The following is a 17,912-nucleotide window of genomic DNA, read 5'->3' on the forward strand; positions in this document are numbered from 1 at the left end:
AAAAAAAAAAAAAGATGAACTAGTTGCTGATTTCAATATAATGACGGTCAGTAGGGATCCATCTCCAAAATGACTGAAAATCACGTCAGAAGTCATATTATTTAATATGATGGTCTAATTTTGTGTGAGACTCATTCATCTAAAATCTTGCCTTTTGCAGTCAGCATCTATTAAAATATGACAGGTTTTAGATGTACAACATCACTTTTTATTTCTCTGATTTGCCATTGCATCAACTCATTGTCAGCTAGGGGGAAGACTAAGTGCATAAGTATACAGATACTGTTTGGACTACTTTTATGCTCCTTTTTTATGTTTGAGCTTGACAGCTCCAGTCCTCATTTACTTTCATTATATGGAAAAGGGTTGAGCCAGGATATTGTTCAATATTTCATTTTCCATGGAAGACAGAAAGTCATAGAGTTTGGAACGACACGAGGGAGAGGAAATGATGACAGATGTTCGCTTTGGGTGAACTATTTGTTTAACAAGAGATGTACCTTTCATTATAACATGCAGACTTTGCATTGGTTTTAGATGTTCCCCATTAAAAAATAATTTATTTAAATCTCATCACTGACACTGGACTGCACAGGGCAGACACCGCTGCTGAGCAATAATGGTTCTGGAACGCAGGGTAATTACAGTAATAAGACCAGATGCCCAGAGGAAGTTTACTGCATGAGGAAGTGAAATAAATGGCACTGCAGCAAAGAAGGCCTCACTCAGTGGCAAACTAGCTTAGATTGCATGACTATCGACCCATCCAGAGGAACATAATCTGCATTGATGAGCTGTTAAAGAATCACAGATGCACGATTCAGCAAACACTCATGTGTCCATCTATTACCTTTAGTTTATTTACTGAATGGAGTAAGTTTGCGTGATCATGAGTGTGAGTTTTATTGGGTCAACTCTCTCCTGTTTCTTGTGGTTGCTAAAGCAGCGAGGCAAAGTATCTACACCCCTTGTGTATTTACCAGAGCTTACCTGTTTATATTGCAAATTGTAGTTTCAAAATTAAACCTCAAAAGGTAGCCTTATTGGATTTTGTCAATGTTATTTGCTGCCTCAATTGCAGATTGACTTCTGAAGTGTGCAGATGAGAAATCATGCAAGAGAAGGGGAAATTTGCTGGAAAATGCTGGAAATTACTAGAGTCATTGCTTTTAGAAATGCCACAAGCAAATTACAGGCGTTAAGTGCTGTGGGTTGCATTGAAAAGGCTTGTCATGTATAACTTTATTGCAGTCCTTTTTCTAGGGATGCGCTTTGAAAAGACAAAAATGATCAATAATATAAAAACAAATGAATTACATGTGACTTGATTTGTTTGCAACTTCAATGCATTGTAAGCCAATCGAATTCTTGTAACAACTGTCAAAATGGCTCATCTTTTTATTTATTTATTTTATGTTTTATATATATATATATATATATATATATTTATTTAATTTTTTTTTATATATATATATGATTCATAAGTTGGAGTGATCCGATTCCTCAAGGATTAGATAAAGACTAATATTGTAATATTATAATACAGTATTACAATAGTATATTATAATATTGTGCAAGTAATCTACACAATACTTTCTTTCTTTCTTTTCCCTTCCAAGAACACATCTGAAATAATTTAAGAGTAGCTGCTCTTCATTTCATTGCGGTTTGTCTCTGAGCTCTTTCATTAAGGTGAGGACACAATGCCTTGCACTAACAGAGGGTTAGGGTAAATTGTAACAGGGACAGCAAGGCTTCAAGATTGCTTTTGTTTCAAGGCAGTGAAAATAACTTATGACTGTCAAAATAATTGTGGGAAGTAGCTTTGCTGATTGAGGGACATCTCAAAAAATTTCTTTGCCATCTCCTCTTTCTTTGTCACTGTTACACACAGTATTATCTCACTCTCAGTGACGTAATGAAGGAGAACCCTCTGTTCTCTGCAGTTGCATTTGTTCCTGAGTTGTACGTGATTGTCTGTGGCAGGGAGCCTATTTTTAGTGTGGACACTGACAGGGTGCTCTTCTTGTTCTTGTATAATATAATGACTTGTTTTTTTCCCCCGTTTTCCTTTTGTTATTACTGTTCCCATGAACAAAACCTGAAAAATTATACATGAGTACATAGCCTAAACTGAGACGCCGTCGACCGTTATACAATCTGCAGCCAGGCAGCATTTAACACCTAAGCAGAGAGTTAATGTCAGAAAGGATAATTCTATCACGGTAGATGAGAAACATTAAAATGCAACGCATTGTAATCTTGTAGCTTTTTAAGCTCCATGCAGTTTTTATGAGGTTACAAAACCAGGTAAGTCACGAGCAGACTAGAAAGGTTTTACATTTGCTTAGCAGCAGAAACACAATGCACTTATGCATGCAAGCTCCCTTGCTTTTATTTGCCAGAGCATATGGTGTGTCAGGAAAAATGTGTGCATGTGTGACCTTTCTTCCCTGTTCTCTTCCAGCCAAACAGAAGCTGGAGGACCGGTTAGCAGCCGCAGCGAGAGAGAAACTGGCCCAGGCCTCCAAAGAGTCCAAAGAGAGGCAGCTTCAGGCTGAGCGTAAGAGGAAAGCTGCCCTCTTCCTGCAGACTCTGCGAGGGCCAGAGCCTGAGGTCAAGCGTACTGAGGAAACCGCTGCTGCGCCTGAGGTTTGTTTGTTTGTGTGTGTGTGTGTGCGCGCGCGTTTTCCAGCATTGTCCGTCTACCACCACATACACCCAGGCTTCCTCTTTTTTTTCTTGTACTAGTAAGAACTGAATTTGAAATACAAATCAAATACGTATTATATACTTTACCCACCATTTTGACATTGAACTTTGACATTTAAATGAACAGTTTCGTGTTACTATAATGCTTACACTTGCAAAGAGCTGCCCGCACTTAATTTTCGCATTCATTGCATTGCTTGACATGCTCGCCCTGACAAAAAATTCTTTGTTTTTGCTGTGCGCTTCAGAATCATGCTCAGTGCCGTTACGGGTGTAGATTTTGGTGTTTTTATTTAATCGGTCAGCATCACGTCAGGATTCCTACTCGATAACGCTGCTCTGGTTTCCTTGTGGTTTGCTTAGTCAAGTCCTCCTGTAAAAATAAGCAACATAGTTTATCGATCCATCAAGAATCTTGGGGAAATGCTCATTACTGCAAAATGATTCCTGACAACCGTTTTTTCAGCAGTCTCTGGGGGTCAAATGTGACTTTGCGTGCTGACAGACTGGATGAGATGAAATGAGAACGTATAGACGCTGTTAATTCTATCCCTGTTGTATTTTTATGGACTTGCAAGAGGAGTTGTTCCTAATTAGTTGTGCTGACAAAGCTGGTGTCTCCCAGGATAAACGTCTGTTTGTACTTGAGTTTATTTGGATTTGTTTATCTTGTGTCAGCGTTTGTAGCCAGTGAAGCAGTCCTGATGATTTCTAAATCCATTTTCCTCTTTTACTTCACCAGCTATGTACACTACCATTCAAATGTTTGGGTACAGTAAGATTTTTTTCACCTAGTTCACCTAAAATTAAAAATGGTCGTCATTTACTCATCTGGTATGACTTCCTTCAAAAAGATATTCTGAAGAATGTTACAGCTCCAAAAGCATAACAGCACCGTTAAACAATTTTCAGTGAAAAATTACTTCATAAAGACACACAAAGTCATATGGTCCACTGTTATGGTACTTTTTTGGATTTCGAAAGTTTGTAGAGATACCCATTCCAGAGTTAGTTGAGTTGTTAAAGGATTTCTGTCTTTCTCTCTAGCTACATATTGTGTATGGTATATTCTTAGAGTGGTTTCGCAGCAGGTGTTTTTGAGATCATAACCATGATCTTCCTATACTCTTGCTATAATGGCCAGTGCTGCCTGTGTACAGCTTATATATCCCCTGATCTTCTCAGCAGGCTGCAAACACAGTTTCTCCTCCAGAAAGTTTGCTCCACGGTGTCCACGGAGGGAGAACGAGAAAGGCAGAAGTGTGAGAGTGAGAGATGCCATTAGGAAAAGCGAGAGAGACTAGGAGTAGGAGAGTGGCGAAGACTAATCTCGCCGTTTGTCTCCACAGGCGTACGGTTCAGCTCCACATTAATGAGGCCAATGAAGCGTGAAATCAGAAGAAGCAGCTGGTGGATGCAGGACTGCTTCCTCTGGGATTTTACCGTCCTATAGAGTCTCTCGCTCACATATACACAACACTACTCGTACGTTCCTAACCAACTAATCCATTATGAATGTCCCTTCTGCTTTTTATTCTTGGACCCCCAATTACTTGCGGTGGACGCCTTATTTAGTTTCCAACTTATTACTTTACTTTACTCTAAGGCCTGATTTAAGATGCACCTTCCAATAGCTTACGGCGGTTCTGTCATTCACCCTCAGGAAAGAAACAAAGATAGTTTGGCTACCCAGGCAAGACGCAAAAAAAGTGATGTGCGAAAAAAACTTTCTCTTGTATCTAAATAGTTTTTGTCTTAACTAGCTCTGTCCACAAAGTCTGACAGGATATTTTGGAATTATTAAAAACATTTTTTTTTTTTTTTTTGCTCATCTGTTTGAATCTATGTAGGTTTTTTGCAGTTTAATCAGGAATTAAAACTGCATAATATCATTTTTATTTTCAAATTCTAATTCAAATAGTTATACTATACTATAATACCAATAGTTTCACCTTGAGTGTAAATAGATTAATTGTTTGTTGCTGGGAACTTTGCATCGCTCTTGTTGTAATGTTGTTCCTGTCTAAATGTTTGAAGTCCTAAAGGCCTGATTTATGTTTATGCAGGCTTATTTTTCCGGCCTGTAAATATGGATGCATCCTGCTTTTATCTGCTGACTGGACTCTATTGAACCCACTTTAAGGCTTCACGGCTTCAAGGATTTTTGTTGCATCTTCAATGCAAATCGGTGCGATCGGTCATCGCTCATGACTGCAGTATCATCCTTTGCATTGCCTCGCCATTATCTTTTTCCATCTTTTTCCGGTGACTCAGTAGTGGTAATGATTTCAGTCAATTTACGCTTAATGCCAGCTAGCACACTGGTTTGAAAACTGAAAATGAGTGGTTTAAGTTAGCCTATAACTATATCATAACTAGTTACCTAGCTGGGGACTACTTTCAGGTGCTGCATCATATCACTGCGCCTCCTGCACCCATGGTACGGCAGCAAATTTCCTTGATTATTACGCTGGAACGAGAGTATAGTTCCAAGCTATACATTATAAAAGTAACATACATTTATTTTTTTCATATATATTTTTATATAATTTTTCATTATTATTATTTTTTTAATTATAATAATAAAAAACACTTTTATTGTATTACCTTTCTTTTGTTACACTTTTAAGATAGCATGTCCTGGCTGAAAATTTGTGTTTTTGTTTTGTTTTTTGTTTTTTTACTTTATTAATGCTTTTAACTGCATTCTGTGTCATTTGTGATATACTCCTTTCAGCTTTTTTTTTTTGTGCTGCAATATAGAAACAAGTTCTGTGCACCACTAATTCCTTTCTAGATCTTTCCGCAGGTGAGAAAATAGCACAGCTGAGAGACGCATTCAGAATGCACAGAGCTCCCATTGTGTTTGCAGCTCCCGCTATCCAGATATACAGCCTTTGGCACTTTACTGATTGCTATGGCAACAAAAATCAAATCTAGCCAATACATCATGCATCAGGTCATGTTCCCTAGCTTTTACCAAACCAAGGACATGCTACAATGTCTATAGATACATTTAATAACTGCAAATAACTGCGTTTTACAGAGAACTCGGCAGAGGCTGGGGTGGTCAATGGTTGTACATTTTCGCCGCGTTGAACCAACAGTCGTCTCATTCCATCACAGCCGGCCGTGACTGCAGCCCTGTTTGTTCAATGAGAGTTTCTTCTGGAGATAGCATAGAGTGCTTCTGGCAGAGCTCGTATTTGTAGTATTTCATCTCTTGTTTGCTGGAGAACATGATTGTGCCACAAGATCACAGAAGCTTCACAGAGGCTTGATCTGCACTGCTGTCGCAGGGCTTAGTAAGATAGATTTGTTGTGAAAGACAGGAGCGCTTTAAAGTGGAAATAAGACCCTGCTAATTGTTTGATGTTTAGCTAGAACCTTTCGTCACGCTAAATGCTGTTTGGCAGGTCTCTCTCAGAAAAAGCCAAGTTTGAAACAGGAAATGTGGACAGTCATCTGTGCAGCCAGGTGGCCATTTGCAGCGAAGCCCAGCAGAGTCTCTCTCTGCTTCCATCAGCAACTTCTTCTATATTGCATCAATGGTTTTAAGCTCTTTTGTTTAAATTATTTAGCTCATTGTTTTATTTATTTTGTTTTATTTATTGACAATTCAGTTTTTTATTTTAAGTTTATCTTATCCAGCTTTTTCCATTTTCTTATTTTAACATATTTCCTCTTTATTAATATATAATAAAACAGGAGCTTGAATTGAGGAATTGTTTTTAGATATATATAATTTACATCAGTAAGTAGGCAAGTATAATACTTAATGGAAAATAATGTTGATTTATCAAAAATAAATAAGCTATATAAATAGTAAATAGATGATTTGCTATTGACATTATTATTATTTTATTTTTAAATTATAATAATAAAAACTGCTTTTATGTTTTTACCTTGTACCTTGAAGTCACTTTCTAATACTTTTAATTCTTCTTAGTTTCTGTGCTCCTACTGGTTCTTGAATTTAAAATAAATAAGAAATAATTTAATAAACTGCATCATAAAGTAAGCAAGTATAATTCATAATGGAAATTAAAATGGATTAATTAAAAACAAATAAGTTAGCTGAGTTGGAAAAAAATGGACAAAGAACATCTGCCAAAGCACAGTTTATACAACTGTTTCTCAGTCTGTCCAAAGCTTTAGCTGGATGTAGTGAAAATATGTGTATCTGAATCAATAAAAGCTGATACGGGGATACAAGTTGTCCAGTTTCAGCGTTTTCTGCAATTGATTTCAATCAGTAAGAGCAGCAGAATTGAGAACGCAGCAGCCAAAGACACATTTATTGAATGCAGGAATGAGATCAGGACATTCAAAGATGCATCTTTTTTTGCTGCGACCACCATAATGTTGTGATGGAAGTCAATATTTATTCATGTTTGTTCGTTGTGTTATTTTGTTCACGGCTTCAGACACGCTGTGATTTGAAACATCGTTTTCTCCTGATGGCATTGGTTTTGTCAAATAGTCTACTGTGATTTTGCATCTTGTTGAGTGATAGATGATGTTTTAACGTCTGTACAGCTGAATTGAAATGACGGACCATATTCTTTCCCCATTTTGGGTTAGACCCTATACAAAGTAAAACAAAAATTTTAACCAGAGAGTTTAGACATAGAATGTTGTCTAGCAAAACCCAATGAGAAATAATATAAAATAGCATTTCATGTATTATCTTATATCAGGGATCTCAAACTGAAACCCCCTGAAGTGTTAATATTTTATCCTTAAATCCAGCCTACAAATTTAATTTACTTTCTGTTGTTTGCTCTGTGCTGTAGTTCTAGATTTTTGTACTGTAGGTTAATATTTATTTTTCCACAGGCCATATAACCAGTTCTAGTGATGGTAACAACAACAAAACAAGCCTACGTGTTTGAAACTGTCAAATAAAAAAAAGTTTGGTTCCGTTTGTGTGCTGACAGTTGCTGTGTCCGCAATCTCTCGCTTGTTTGCTTGTTTGCAATTCGCTATATAGTGGATTCCATGTAGTGGCTGATAATCAAGGAAAAAATGGCAGTTCTCAAGGAATGCAATTGTTAGTCCACAAAACTTTTTTTTTTTGTAACGGGCAACTTGAGCTTGAAGCTTCAAGCACTGCCGTTATGAAAGAATTATGATATTAACTTAAGCAATTCTGTGTTCAAGATCTAAAATGAGACTAAAGACAGAACCTGTAAGTCAGCTTGCATCAGAAATTCAGAAAGAACATGGCAGGCCTCGGAAGACTTGGGGAAGAAGGAGACAAAGAGAGCTCCTTTGTCAGTGTCTGCAGTTTTTTCATCGCTGCTAGATTCAAGATTCAAGATTTTTATTCGTCACATACACAATTATACAGAGTATAACCAGCAGTGAAATGTAGGTATCGCTGCTATACCTTCTGTGAAACAAGAAAATATTTTTTTTCCTGTTTTTTGTGAGTATGTGTATTCAGAGGGTTTGAAAATCTTAACAAATGAGTATGCAACTCAGTCTGTCCAAAGCTTTGTCTGGGTTTAGTGAATTTTTTTAATATAATTGTTATTTTTATAATCATACTTCAACAGTTTCTGTGTAGTGTAGTCCAAAATCAGTCTATTTGTGTTTCCCCTCAGACAGGAACAAAATACTCCAAATTAGCACTTTGGAAAAACTGCTAAATCAGTGCAGTGCTTTTTGTGCTTCATTGCCATTGGATGTTCTGCCAATAGCAGTACAGCTTCGGGAGGGCTGCTTGCCAACATATGGTCTGGAGTAAGTGTCCTCTGACCACTGTTCCGGTGTCAGACATTGGCATGTTTACTGGAAAAAACCCAGCGGTCAATCGAGCACACCTCAAAACTGTATTGGATTTGTGCTTATGGATCTGTCTGTCACTATGAGACGGTATCAGGACAGCTTATCCTGTAGCCTCTTTCTGTAGTATCCGTGTGCATCCTCACGCCTCTGTGCTGTTTTCCTTTAAACAAATAGTTTGCTCCCCAGTGTAATCCTCCACTTAACACCCACAGCCAAACGCGAGCTTAGCAGTGATCGATGGGCTCCGACAGATTACAGTTTTAAAGAACGCTATACTGACTAGAACCGACTAACCTTAATCACAGCTCTCCGGATTTCATCTGAAGTAAGTCTTAATGGGCTGTTGCCATGCAGCCAATTGAATTAATTGAAAATCTAGTTTAAATAGCTGTGATTACTATTGGACACTTGGCTTAGTGGTTCGCTATGTTGGTTTAAGTCTGAAATTATTATTTTTTTTAAATGGTGTTTTTTGTTTTTGTTTTATTATGTGGCGCTTTTGAGAAGTCAACCTTTATTATAGGCCGGCAACTGATGAAACAAGGTGTGATGAATTAAAAACCAACCATCAAATGGAAAACCTGTTTTCGGTTAAAGCAAATATTTTACTGGAGCCATCCTTTTTCCTGCTCATAGTCACAAGACGGAATTAAAAAGGGGAATGGAATCAATAGACCCTGAGGAAATGAGGCGATCTGAAACTGTTGAGGCTCCCCGCCACTGTGCCTGTGCTTGCTCTAATTAGTTTATACATAAATCCATAGCAAAGATTTAAGAGCCCACTATAACTTTTATCCTGACCTAAATGGAGTAAATTGGCTACGGATTAGCTCTCAGCGAATAGAAGAATTTTTACCTCAACAAAGACCTTGTTTTCACTGGTGAACCATTTGTCACAAATCCCAAATGTCATTCAGAAGACAGAAACAACTTCTTAAATGGGTTAGTTCACCCATAAATGAAAAGTCTGTCGTCTTTTAAGCCCCTTTCATGTCTTTTGAAACCAAAAACCTGTTTTTAAACAAGTTATACATTCTTAAAAAAAAAAAAAATGCCAGATGATTTTGCCAACTTTGAACATCAACAGAAACTTCTGACTGCACAAAAGGTTCTTTTTAGGAGAAAGGGTTAGATTATTAATGTTTTTATACTAAGAATGCTGAGAACTGTTCCATGAAAGCTTCTTTAAGGAAAGCTTCTTCAGTTACATTGCTGTGAAAACCCCTTTTTGGAATCTAAAGAGTGTAGTACAATATTTGAGATGTTTTTTTTCCAATAGAATGAAAGTGAATTGTGACCATGATTGTTTTTAAAGTAAGATTTCCAGTGAATAACAACATAAATTTCAATCTGTGCTTCATACAAAGACTTCAGAAGACTCTGAATATTGCGTAAGAATATTGTGATTAATTTTGTGGACATTTTTTGGCCTTTGGTCCCCATCCACTTACATTATATGAGAAAGAGCAGCTCAGAAAGAAAGAAAGGCATACGGCTTTAGAATGACATGAGTAAATGCACATTTTTATATGAAATTTATATTTAATAGTGGTGGTCTACTGCTTTTTAGTGTTTTTACTCTCTCTTTTTCCCTCTGCCATTCTTGTATGTTTTATCACAGGGCTCAAAGCATGCATGTGCAGATGATGTCAAAGAGAGGTTAGAAGAGGTTGCCTCAGTCCCTGTTGTGCTGGCATTTTAACACAGAGCTTTTACAGCATTTGTGTTTGCATTTGTCAATGCTTTTGTATGTGTTCATCTGAAAAACTGTATGTTGGCTGTGCAGTCTTCAAAATGGCATATTTTTGGCATTTCCACCTCCTGCCTCAACGGCTGGGAAAATTTAGATGCGTTGCAGGCTTTGACTCAGTATGTTGTCGAGAATTATTCTGGGTGCTAAATAAACAGCCGGCGTGTAATCATTAAAGCCATATTTTTCACCTTGAGTGTATTCGGATTAATTGGGAAATGTTCCGGCCTGCAGAAAATCTTTGTGCCAGCTGGTCGTTCCGCTGTCTTTCGCTTGACGAATGCACCGTAAATTGTTCACAGTGGATTGCCGACTCTCCAGCGACCCTTGTGTCATCAGTCTTAGATTGACTTTTTTATTACTATGGCTTTTACTTTAATCCTGTTTCTTATTATTGACCTTTCATTATTAAGTTGAACACATAGTGGAGTTTACAGCATGCCTAATCATTGCCGTTCTGTTTGAAGGGGAAGAATATCAGATGTGACAATATGGCCACCTTGTTGACCTTCACTTTTGATTTAGTGTTTTCGCTTAGGACTGTGCCCATTGTTCAGGTCAACCACATACTGTCAGAGTTTAAGAAATAACAATACCCAGAAGCCACACAGATCTCACAACGGCTGAAATAGAAACCAGGCCAGTTCCCACCTCTCTAATTCTTGTATTTACCGTCCATCTTTATTTTAAGACACCAATTTATTGGTGCCTTTTCTTTTTGAAGAGCAGGTTGTGTGACTGTTGTTTCATAATAGAGCAAGGTTTTTCAACCTGGTGTCCGTGATGTGTGATGATATATAAATTATAGACTTCGTCAGTCATTTTTAATGTAGGTTATTTAAATATTTAAAACAACCAACAACATGTTTCATATGCTATTTATGTGTGTTTATCTTCAAATACCAAAAAAAAAAATCCTGTGAATATCTTTAAATGATTTGATGCCACTTACCTGGCAAACGCTGGCAAATTTAACCCTCAAACGTGTTGTTATATCAGCCCAGTCCCTTGTTAACATGACTTAAAAAAACAATCCTTGTGTGCTCTTACACTACTTGCCAAGGCAGCCAATCAGAGTCGAGCTTACCAGGTGGATAAAGTGTTTTTCCTTTATTTAAGCAGTATTTATCAGATTGAGTATAAGGGCAGCAGACATCTGAAGCTAAGACTAAGGTCTCCCTAGTGTCACATTTACATTTTCTTTCATGTGTGTTAGTTTTTACCCTGGATGCGATGTTGTCGGGACCTGTTTGATGTGCCCTTAGTGTGCGTCAGTGTAAATGAGCTTGTTCACGCTCCCAGTTGCACACACTCCTGCCCCAGGGCTGTGGCGTTTCTCTTTCTCTGATGTGTGATTTACCATTTAATTGATTGGGCGCTTTGTGTCCGAGCTGCTCTTTTTAAAAGAAGCTCTCATGGGAGAGGTGTTTCCAGCAGGTACTGCTTTAACAAGACAGTCAGCACTCAGGAGGGAACACGCTCCTGATTAGTGACAAAAGCAGGGGTGCAGAGGTGAGACTCGGTGCCATTGCACTTCTCTTTTGTCCGTGTTAAATGAGAATGCAGGGATTGGCGGTGTCACTGAAGTGTTTTGTGTGTATCATGGCTGGGATAGATATTTCTGAAGCTGGTGTTGAACTCTCTGCTTATTTGACATGCAGAAATTGTGTAGGCCGTGCCTCATTTCCCTAAGAAATAATATTCATAGGTTGATTTCATCAAAGAGTAAACACTGTGTGTCAGTGGTGCTTTCAAAACATAGCTTTGTTTGTTTGGGCATCCCAACCAGCTCAACACGGCAACAGTAAGTCAACCAATGGTGTGAGTTTGGGGTAGGGCTAACTGTTTTTTTCTGACCAATGGCAGGTGGGTAGGTTTTGTTTAAAAAAAAACAAATCATTATTTACTTCCTCTTGTCATTCCAAACCTGCATGACATTCATTCTTGTGTGGAACACAAAAGTACTGAATTGAGTTTGCAAATTTATTGCACTTAAACAGTTAAAGGGGTCATATGATGTGATTTCAAGTTTTCCTTTCTCTTTGGAGTGTTACAAGCTGTTTGTGCATAGATAAGATACTCACCCTCATGTTGTTTCAAACCTATATGAGTTTCTTTCTTATGTTGAGCATAAAAGAAGATATTTAGAAGAATGCTGGCAATCAAACAGTTGATGATCCCCATTGACGTCCATAGTATTTCATTCCCTATGGAAGTCAATGGGGACCAACAACTGTTTGGTTCTTCAAAATTCTCTAAAAATTTTTCTTTTGTGTTCAACATAAGAAACTTAAACGAGTTTGGAATGAAATGAGGGTCAGTAAATAATGACAATTTTCATTTTTGGGTGAACTAATTCTTTAACTTTAATTGTTATAAATTTTGATTTAACTTTCAACTAGGGATGCTCCGATCAGGATTTTTACAGCCGATACGAGTACCGATTTCTTGTCATGGTGATCGGCCGATACTGATGCCGATTCTGATGCGTCAAGCTTTATATAACATATGTAATAATATTATATAATCATAAAAATTATTCCTTATACAGTGAACATTTTAATATTCCTTTAAAATGGTGTTTATGCATAACATTATGTATATCAGGGATACTTAATATAAGACAAAAATAAATGCAAACAAAATGTATGATGCAACCCAAGGCAGAGATGGGCTAGGACTCGAGTCGCATTTTTATAGCCTTCAGACTTGATTTGACCTGAAATGACTCCAGACTTTATTCGACTCGAGGAAAAGGACTTGTGAATATTTTAATAGCAACTCGAGTCTTTTATCCTTAAATACTTCTATAAGTGCATCCGCACCCTGGCATCCATCCAAACTCCGAGCCGTAACAGCAGCACCATTTTAAGTAAGCGGCGCATCAAAACAGCGGAGCGGATCACATTACAAGCGCTCCGGGTTGTTTATGGTAAATATCTTTCAGTGCTATATCCTCGTATATTTATCTAAAGCGAAACACGCTTTATTCAAGCCCTTTCAGCTCCGTGCGCTTTCTCTCTCCGCATGCGCGCCGGTGCCAAGTTCAAGAGCTGCCGTGGTTATTTTAACAACAACAGAAACACGGTGAGAGGCAAAATTATTGATTACTTTCACTAAAATACAGCAGAAAAAAAACAATGCTGCAAATACAGTTATTTTTCTTACTATTTATCTATCTATAACTTATGACTCAAACCAGATGTAACAAGATGTTTCTGATCTACATTTAGCAATATATATATACACACATATATATAAACTTCAATATGGCAAAGTCTGATGTAACTCATAAGGTTTAATGCTGTCCAATATAAGACTGAAGAGGAAAAAAGAAATTTAAACTACTGAAAGAACAAAACGGATCGCCGCGATCAGCTCCGGTGCCCGTGCCGTTAAGCCTGCGCTCCACAGACGCGTGCAGTGATGCGTAGATCAGCTCTATCGTCACTGAATCTGCTGTTAAAAATGAACCATACATTCATAGTATCATAATGCAAAACATACATGACATATAGTCAAACAATTTTTCATTGTTTCTTGAAATGTCATAGGATTTCCACATTGGCGATGACTGCAGCATATGTCCCCATGCATCATATACGTCGCCACACGTTGACGTCATCAAATTGTGATCGGTACATGAGATCGGCCAAATGTATGAGTACCGATCGAGTCATAAAATGTGAATATCGGCCTATACCGATCTCCGGCCGATCGATCGGAGCATCCCTACTTTCAACAGAGTCTGTTTAAACAAATAACACAAATTTTCTTGTGTCTATTGAACACAGTGTGAAAATACTAACATTGCAAGGAGAAAAAACTATGCAAAGTCTAAAGTCTCAAAACCAAAGAGATATTCTTTATAAAGTTAAGACACGACCATGCCCTCTTAAAATGGCTTATTCAAACACACCCCCACATGTCTACGTCACTGTGTGGGAAGATTTGCAAAACACCGCCCAAATGTGTACGCAAAGAAAGAGGGTATTTTTTCTGTAGTATTGTTGCTGCCACCCGCCGGCGCCATGTCGTGGAGACGCTGTGTTTCGTTGTGAAAGCGAAAGCTTTTGGGCTTCCAAAAGAGGACACAACTAGAAATCAGTGGTTAAGTTGTATTTACAACACTGTCCCAGAACAGTTCAACCCAAATATTAGAGTATGTGCAGCGCATTTTACGCAGGACTATTTCCTGAATCTGGAAGAGTTTTGAGCAGTGTAGAGTAGCGCTTGTTGCTTATCGTTTTGCCGATCATAAATTTACATTTACATTTATTCATTTAGCTGAATAAATGTATTCATAAATGCAGACATAAGCCCTATTCGCACAGGATTAGTATTATCTGGGGACAATGTGTGATTCTGAAATTACCCCCCCACACATCTGAATTTCGTGTGGTGCATTTGCACGGGATAAGCAAAGCCTGCGATTTTACTTGAAATTACTGACTTATCACCCGGATGTCAAGGCTTTGAGAATCCCGTTCTATGGTCCAATTAGATGGATTAAAAAAAAAAAAAAAAAAAACTAATATAGTTTTGTGCCCCGTGTCATTTACATTTCATCAAGTTAAAATAATATCTCAAACTTTATGCTTGATTTATTTGTAACGCATTAAACCTTTTCAGCATTCTCTTTCTGCAAATTGTATGGTGTAGCGATATGACAGCACCCAAGATACTATCAAACACTCCAACGTAGCTCCATTCTTTGCGAAAGATGGATAAAAAGGCGCACAGGAAACAAAAACCTTGAAAAATGATATACGACCCGCCAAATGCTGGCCAAATCACAGAGATGCCCATTCGCACGGGACTAATATTATCATAGGACCGCGGTGTTCGGCGAAATATGGTAGGTCATTTGCGGGAGAATTTTTACTTTACAAATTACAGACATGGCCGATTCGCACGGGATTAAGATCACAGGCAACCTCCGCAATTATTACAAATGACTGGAGGTCACCAGGTAATACTAATCCCGTGCGAATAGGGCTATAGTAATATTTACGCAATGCAACGCAACGTGTAAAAAGACAGTATAAGTCATTATAAACAGTAATTATGTCCCCACAGGATGCAACAAATACCTCATTTATAATGGGTTTTTATTGGTTTTGTGTCCTCGCGCCAGGACACGACATCACAATATGGTAAGGGGCATAACATTTCTGGCTCAAACTTGAGGTATTCGGTCAATCACAACGCACTGGATAGCTGGCCAATCAGAGCATGCCTTGCTTCTCAGAACGATGAGCTTTGTAAAAAGCGGCGCATTTCAGAAAGGCGGGGCATGGAGGAGCAAAAATAATGTACAGTATGTGGAAAGTAATGTGTTTTTCAGAATCAGAATGAGCTTTATTGCCAGGTATGTTTACACATACAAGGAATTTGTTTTAGTGACAAACTCCACAGTGCAACAGAATGACAGCGACAAGACAAGATGCAGATAATAAAAAGAATAATATACAAAATAGCAAAAAACACAATATATAATATAGACAATTATATATGTACAGTTATGATATGTGCAAATTTGAATTGTAAATAAGTATGTGTGTTAAATAAATGTATAATAGTGTTGTGTGTTCCACATTTATTGTCAAGTGTTCAGGAGATGGATTGCCTGAGGGAAGAAACTGTTTCTCTGCCTGGTCATTCTGGTGCTCAGAGCTCTGTAGCGTCGACCAGACAGCAACAGTTCAAAGAGGGAGTGTGCTGGATGTGAGGGGTCCAGAGTGATTTTCTTAGCCCTTTTGCTCACTCTGGATAAGTACAGTTCTTGGAGAGTTTGAGAGGGTTGTACCAATGATTTGCTCAGCAGTCCGGACTACCCTCTGTAGTCTTCTGAGGTCAGATTTGGTAGCTGAGCTGAACCAGACTCTTATAGAAGTGCAGAGGATGGATTCAGTGATGGCGGAGTAGAACTGTTTCAGCAGCTCCTGTGGTAGGTTAACTTCCCCAGCTGGCGAAGGTAGAACAATGTCTGCTGGGCCTTTTTCACAATGGACTCAATGTGATTGTCCCACTTCAGGTCCTGGGAGATTGTGGTGCCGAGGAATCTAAATGACTCCACTGCAACCACAGTGCTGTTCATGATGGTGAATGGGGGGAGAGCAGGACTTTCTCCTGAAGTCCACGGTCATCTCCACTGTTTTGAGTGTGTTAAGCTCCAGGTTGTTGAGACTGCACCAGATAGCCAGCTCTTTAACCTCCTGGACTCGTCACCGTCCTGAATGAGGCCGATCAGTGTGGTGTTGTCTGCAAACTTCAGGAGCTTGACAGAGGGGACTTTAGATGTGCAGTCGTTGGTGTACAGGGAGAAGAGTAGTGGGGAGAGAACACAGCCCTGAGGTGCTGTAAAAAGGAATACTGCAAAATTGACAAATATCAAGTGGTAATTGCTTCTAAAGGAGAGTTTATGAGTAAATATAAGGGTTTGTATTTTTCCACCCTGCACTGTAGTGTTCAATAAAGACATGAATTTCTGTGTTACTTGTAATAGACTGTAAATATTGGACCTTAAACCGCATAAACACATTGCATTACACCAAATACACAAAATAATGTTCTTTTTTAATATGCAACTTAATATGACCCCTTTAAATGCACAAAGTAATTTCAAAATGTTCAAAGGCAATATTGTTGTGGTATCAAAATATGGTATATCTCACCTAGGGATGGGTATCGTTAAGGTTTTAATGGTATTACTACTCTTACCGATACTGCTTATCGATCCGGTACTTTAACGGTATTCTTATCGGTACTTTTTGTTTTACTTTGTTTCTTTGTTCATATTCTTACAGTATCTTATCTTATGTATATAAAACACTAAAAATGCCTGCACTTCATCAATTTGTAAATGCACCAGTGTGCAGGTATTTTTAGTGTTGTATATACATAAGATAAGATACAGTAACAACATGAACAAAGAAACAAAGTAAAATAAACTGACAAATACAATAAAACAAAAACACAAACGAAATGAAATGAAATAAACAGTGCTTTAATTTTTCCATGAAGGTCTACTAATATTAATGTTCAGGTAAGTAATAGTTTTCACTGTATGTACTGATAGATTTATGTTTATTAAAGCTATAACGTTGTTCAGATTAAGAGCTGTGGGTGATTTTCTCTTTGCATTTTGTTCTTTGATTAACATTGATGGCTCAAGCTCCAGTCTTACACTTTAAGACAATATACTGACACGCATCGGATTTTCTCCCAACTGTTCTCGTCCACTTAAAACATAAAAGTGAAGACTCTCATAACCAGCCATTTTGACACATTGTGTGTGTATTTTTTGGCATATTTTTGTGTGTTATTTCGACGCGCCCGAAGCGTCCGTTTTGGAGCACGCCGCCGCGCAGGCACACGCGCGCACACACATTTCAGCCTGGGGAAACAGCATCACTTGTGCAGATTGTACTTTCAAAGTTTTAGTATCAAATATGTCCTGCAATGTAGCAACAGTAAAGACGGCATTTTATAACAATCACTGATTGAGCTGATTCAGATGTTAAGTTTTGGTTCGGAGGAACGAATCCGCGCCGCTATGAAGGGAAGTGTGCTAGAAGAAATGCGGCTATAATCCTTGGAAGCCAAAATCGAAAGAAAAAAAATACTTGGCTTAATATAACAGCCACAGGCCTAA

The 17,912-nt window shown here is 38.1% G+C and overlaps 1 protein-coding gene across 3 annotated transcripts in view; it reads left to right on the top strand.

The window, feature by feature from the left end:
- LOC306862064 (splicing factor, suppressor of white-apricot homolog) overlaps positions 1 to 17,912 on the top strand; it is an 86,306-nt gene that overhangs the window by 44,756 nt on the left and 23,638 nt on the right. For all 3 annotated transcript variants that reach the window (XR_013783520.1, XM_079404664.1, XM_079404665.1), the window contains exon 13: positions 2,468 to 2,652. Coding sequence is in view for 2 of the 3 variants with exons in the window: in XM_079404664.1 (XP_079260790.1) it covers positions 2,468 to 2,652 (185 nt within the window). In the remaining variant the exon portion in view is untranslated. The remainder of the gene's footprint in view (positions 1 to 2,467; positions 2,653 to 17,912) is intronic.

This window comes from Barbus barbus (assembly GCF_936440315.1).
Source record: "Barbus barbus genome assembly, chromosome: 43".
NCBI lineage: Eukaryota > Metazoa > Chordata > Actinopteri > Cypriniformes > Cyprinidae > Barbus > Barbus barbus.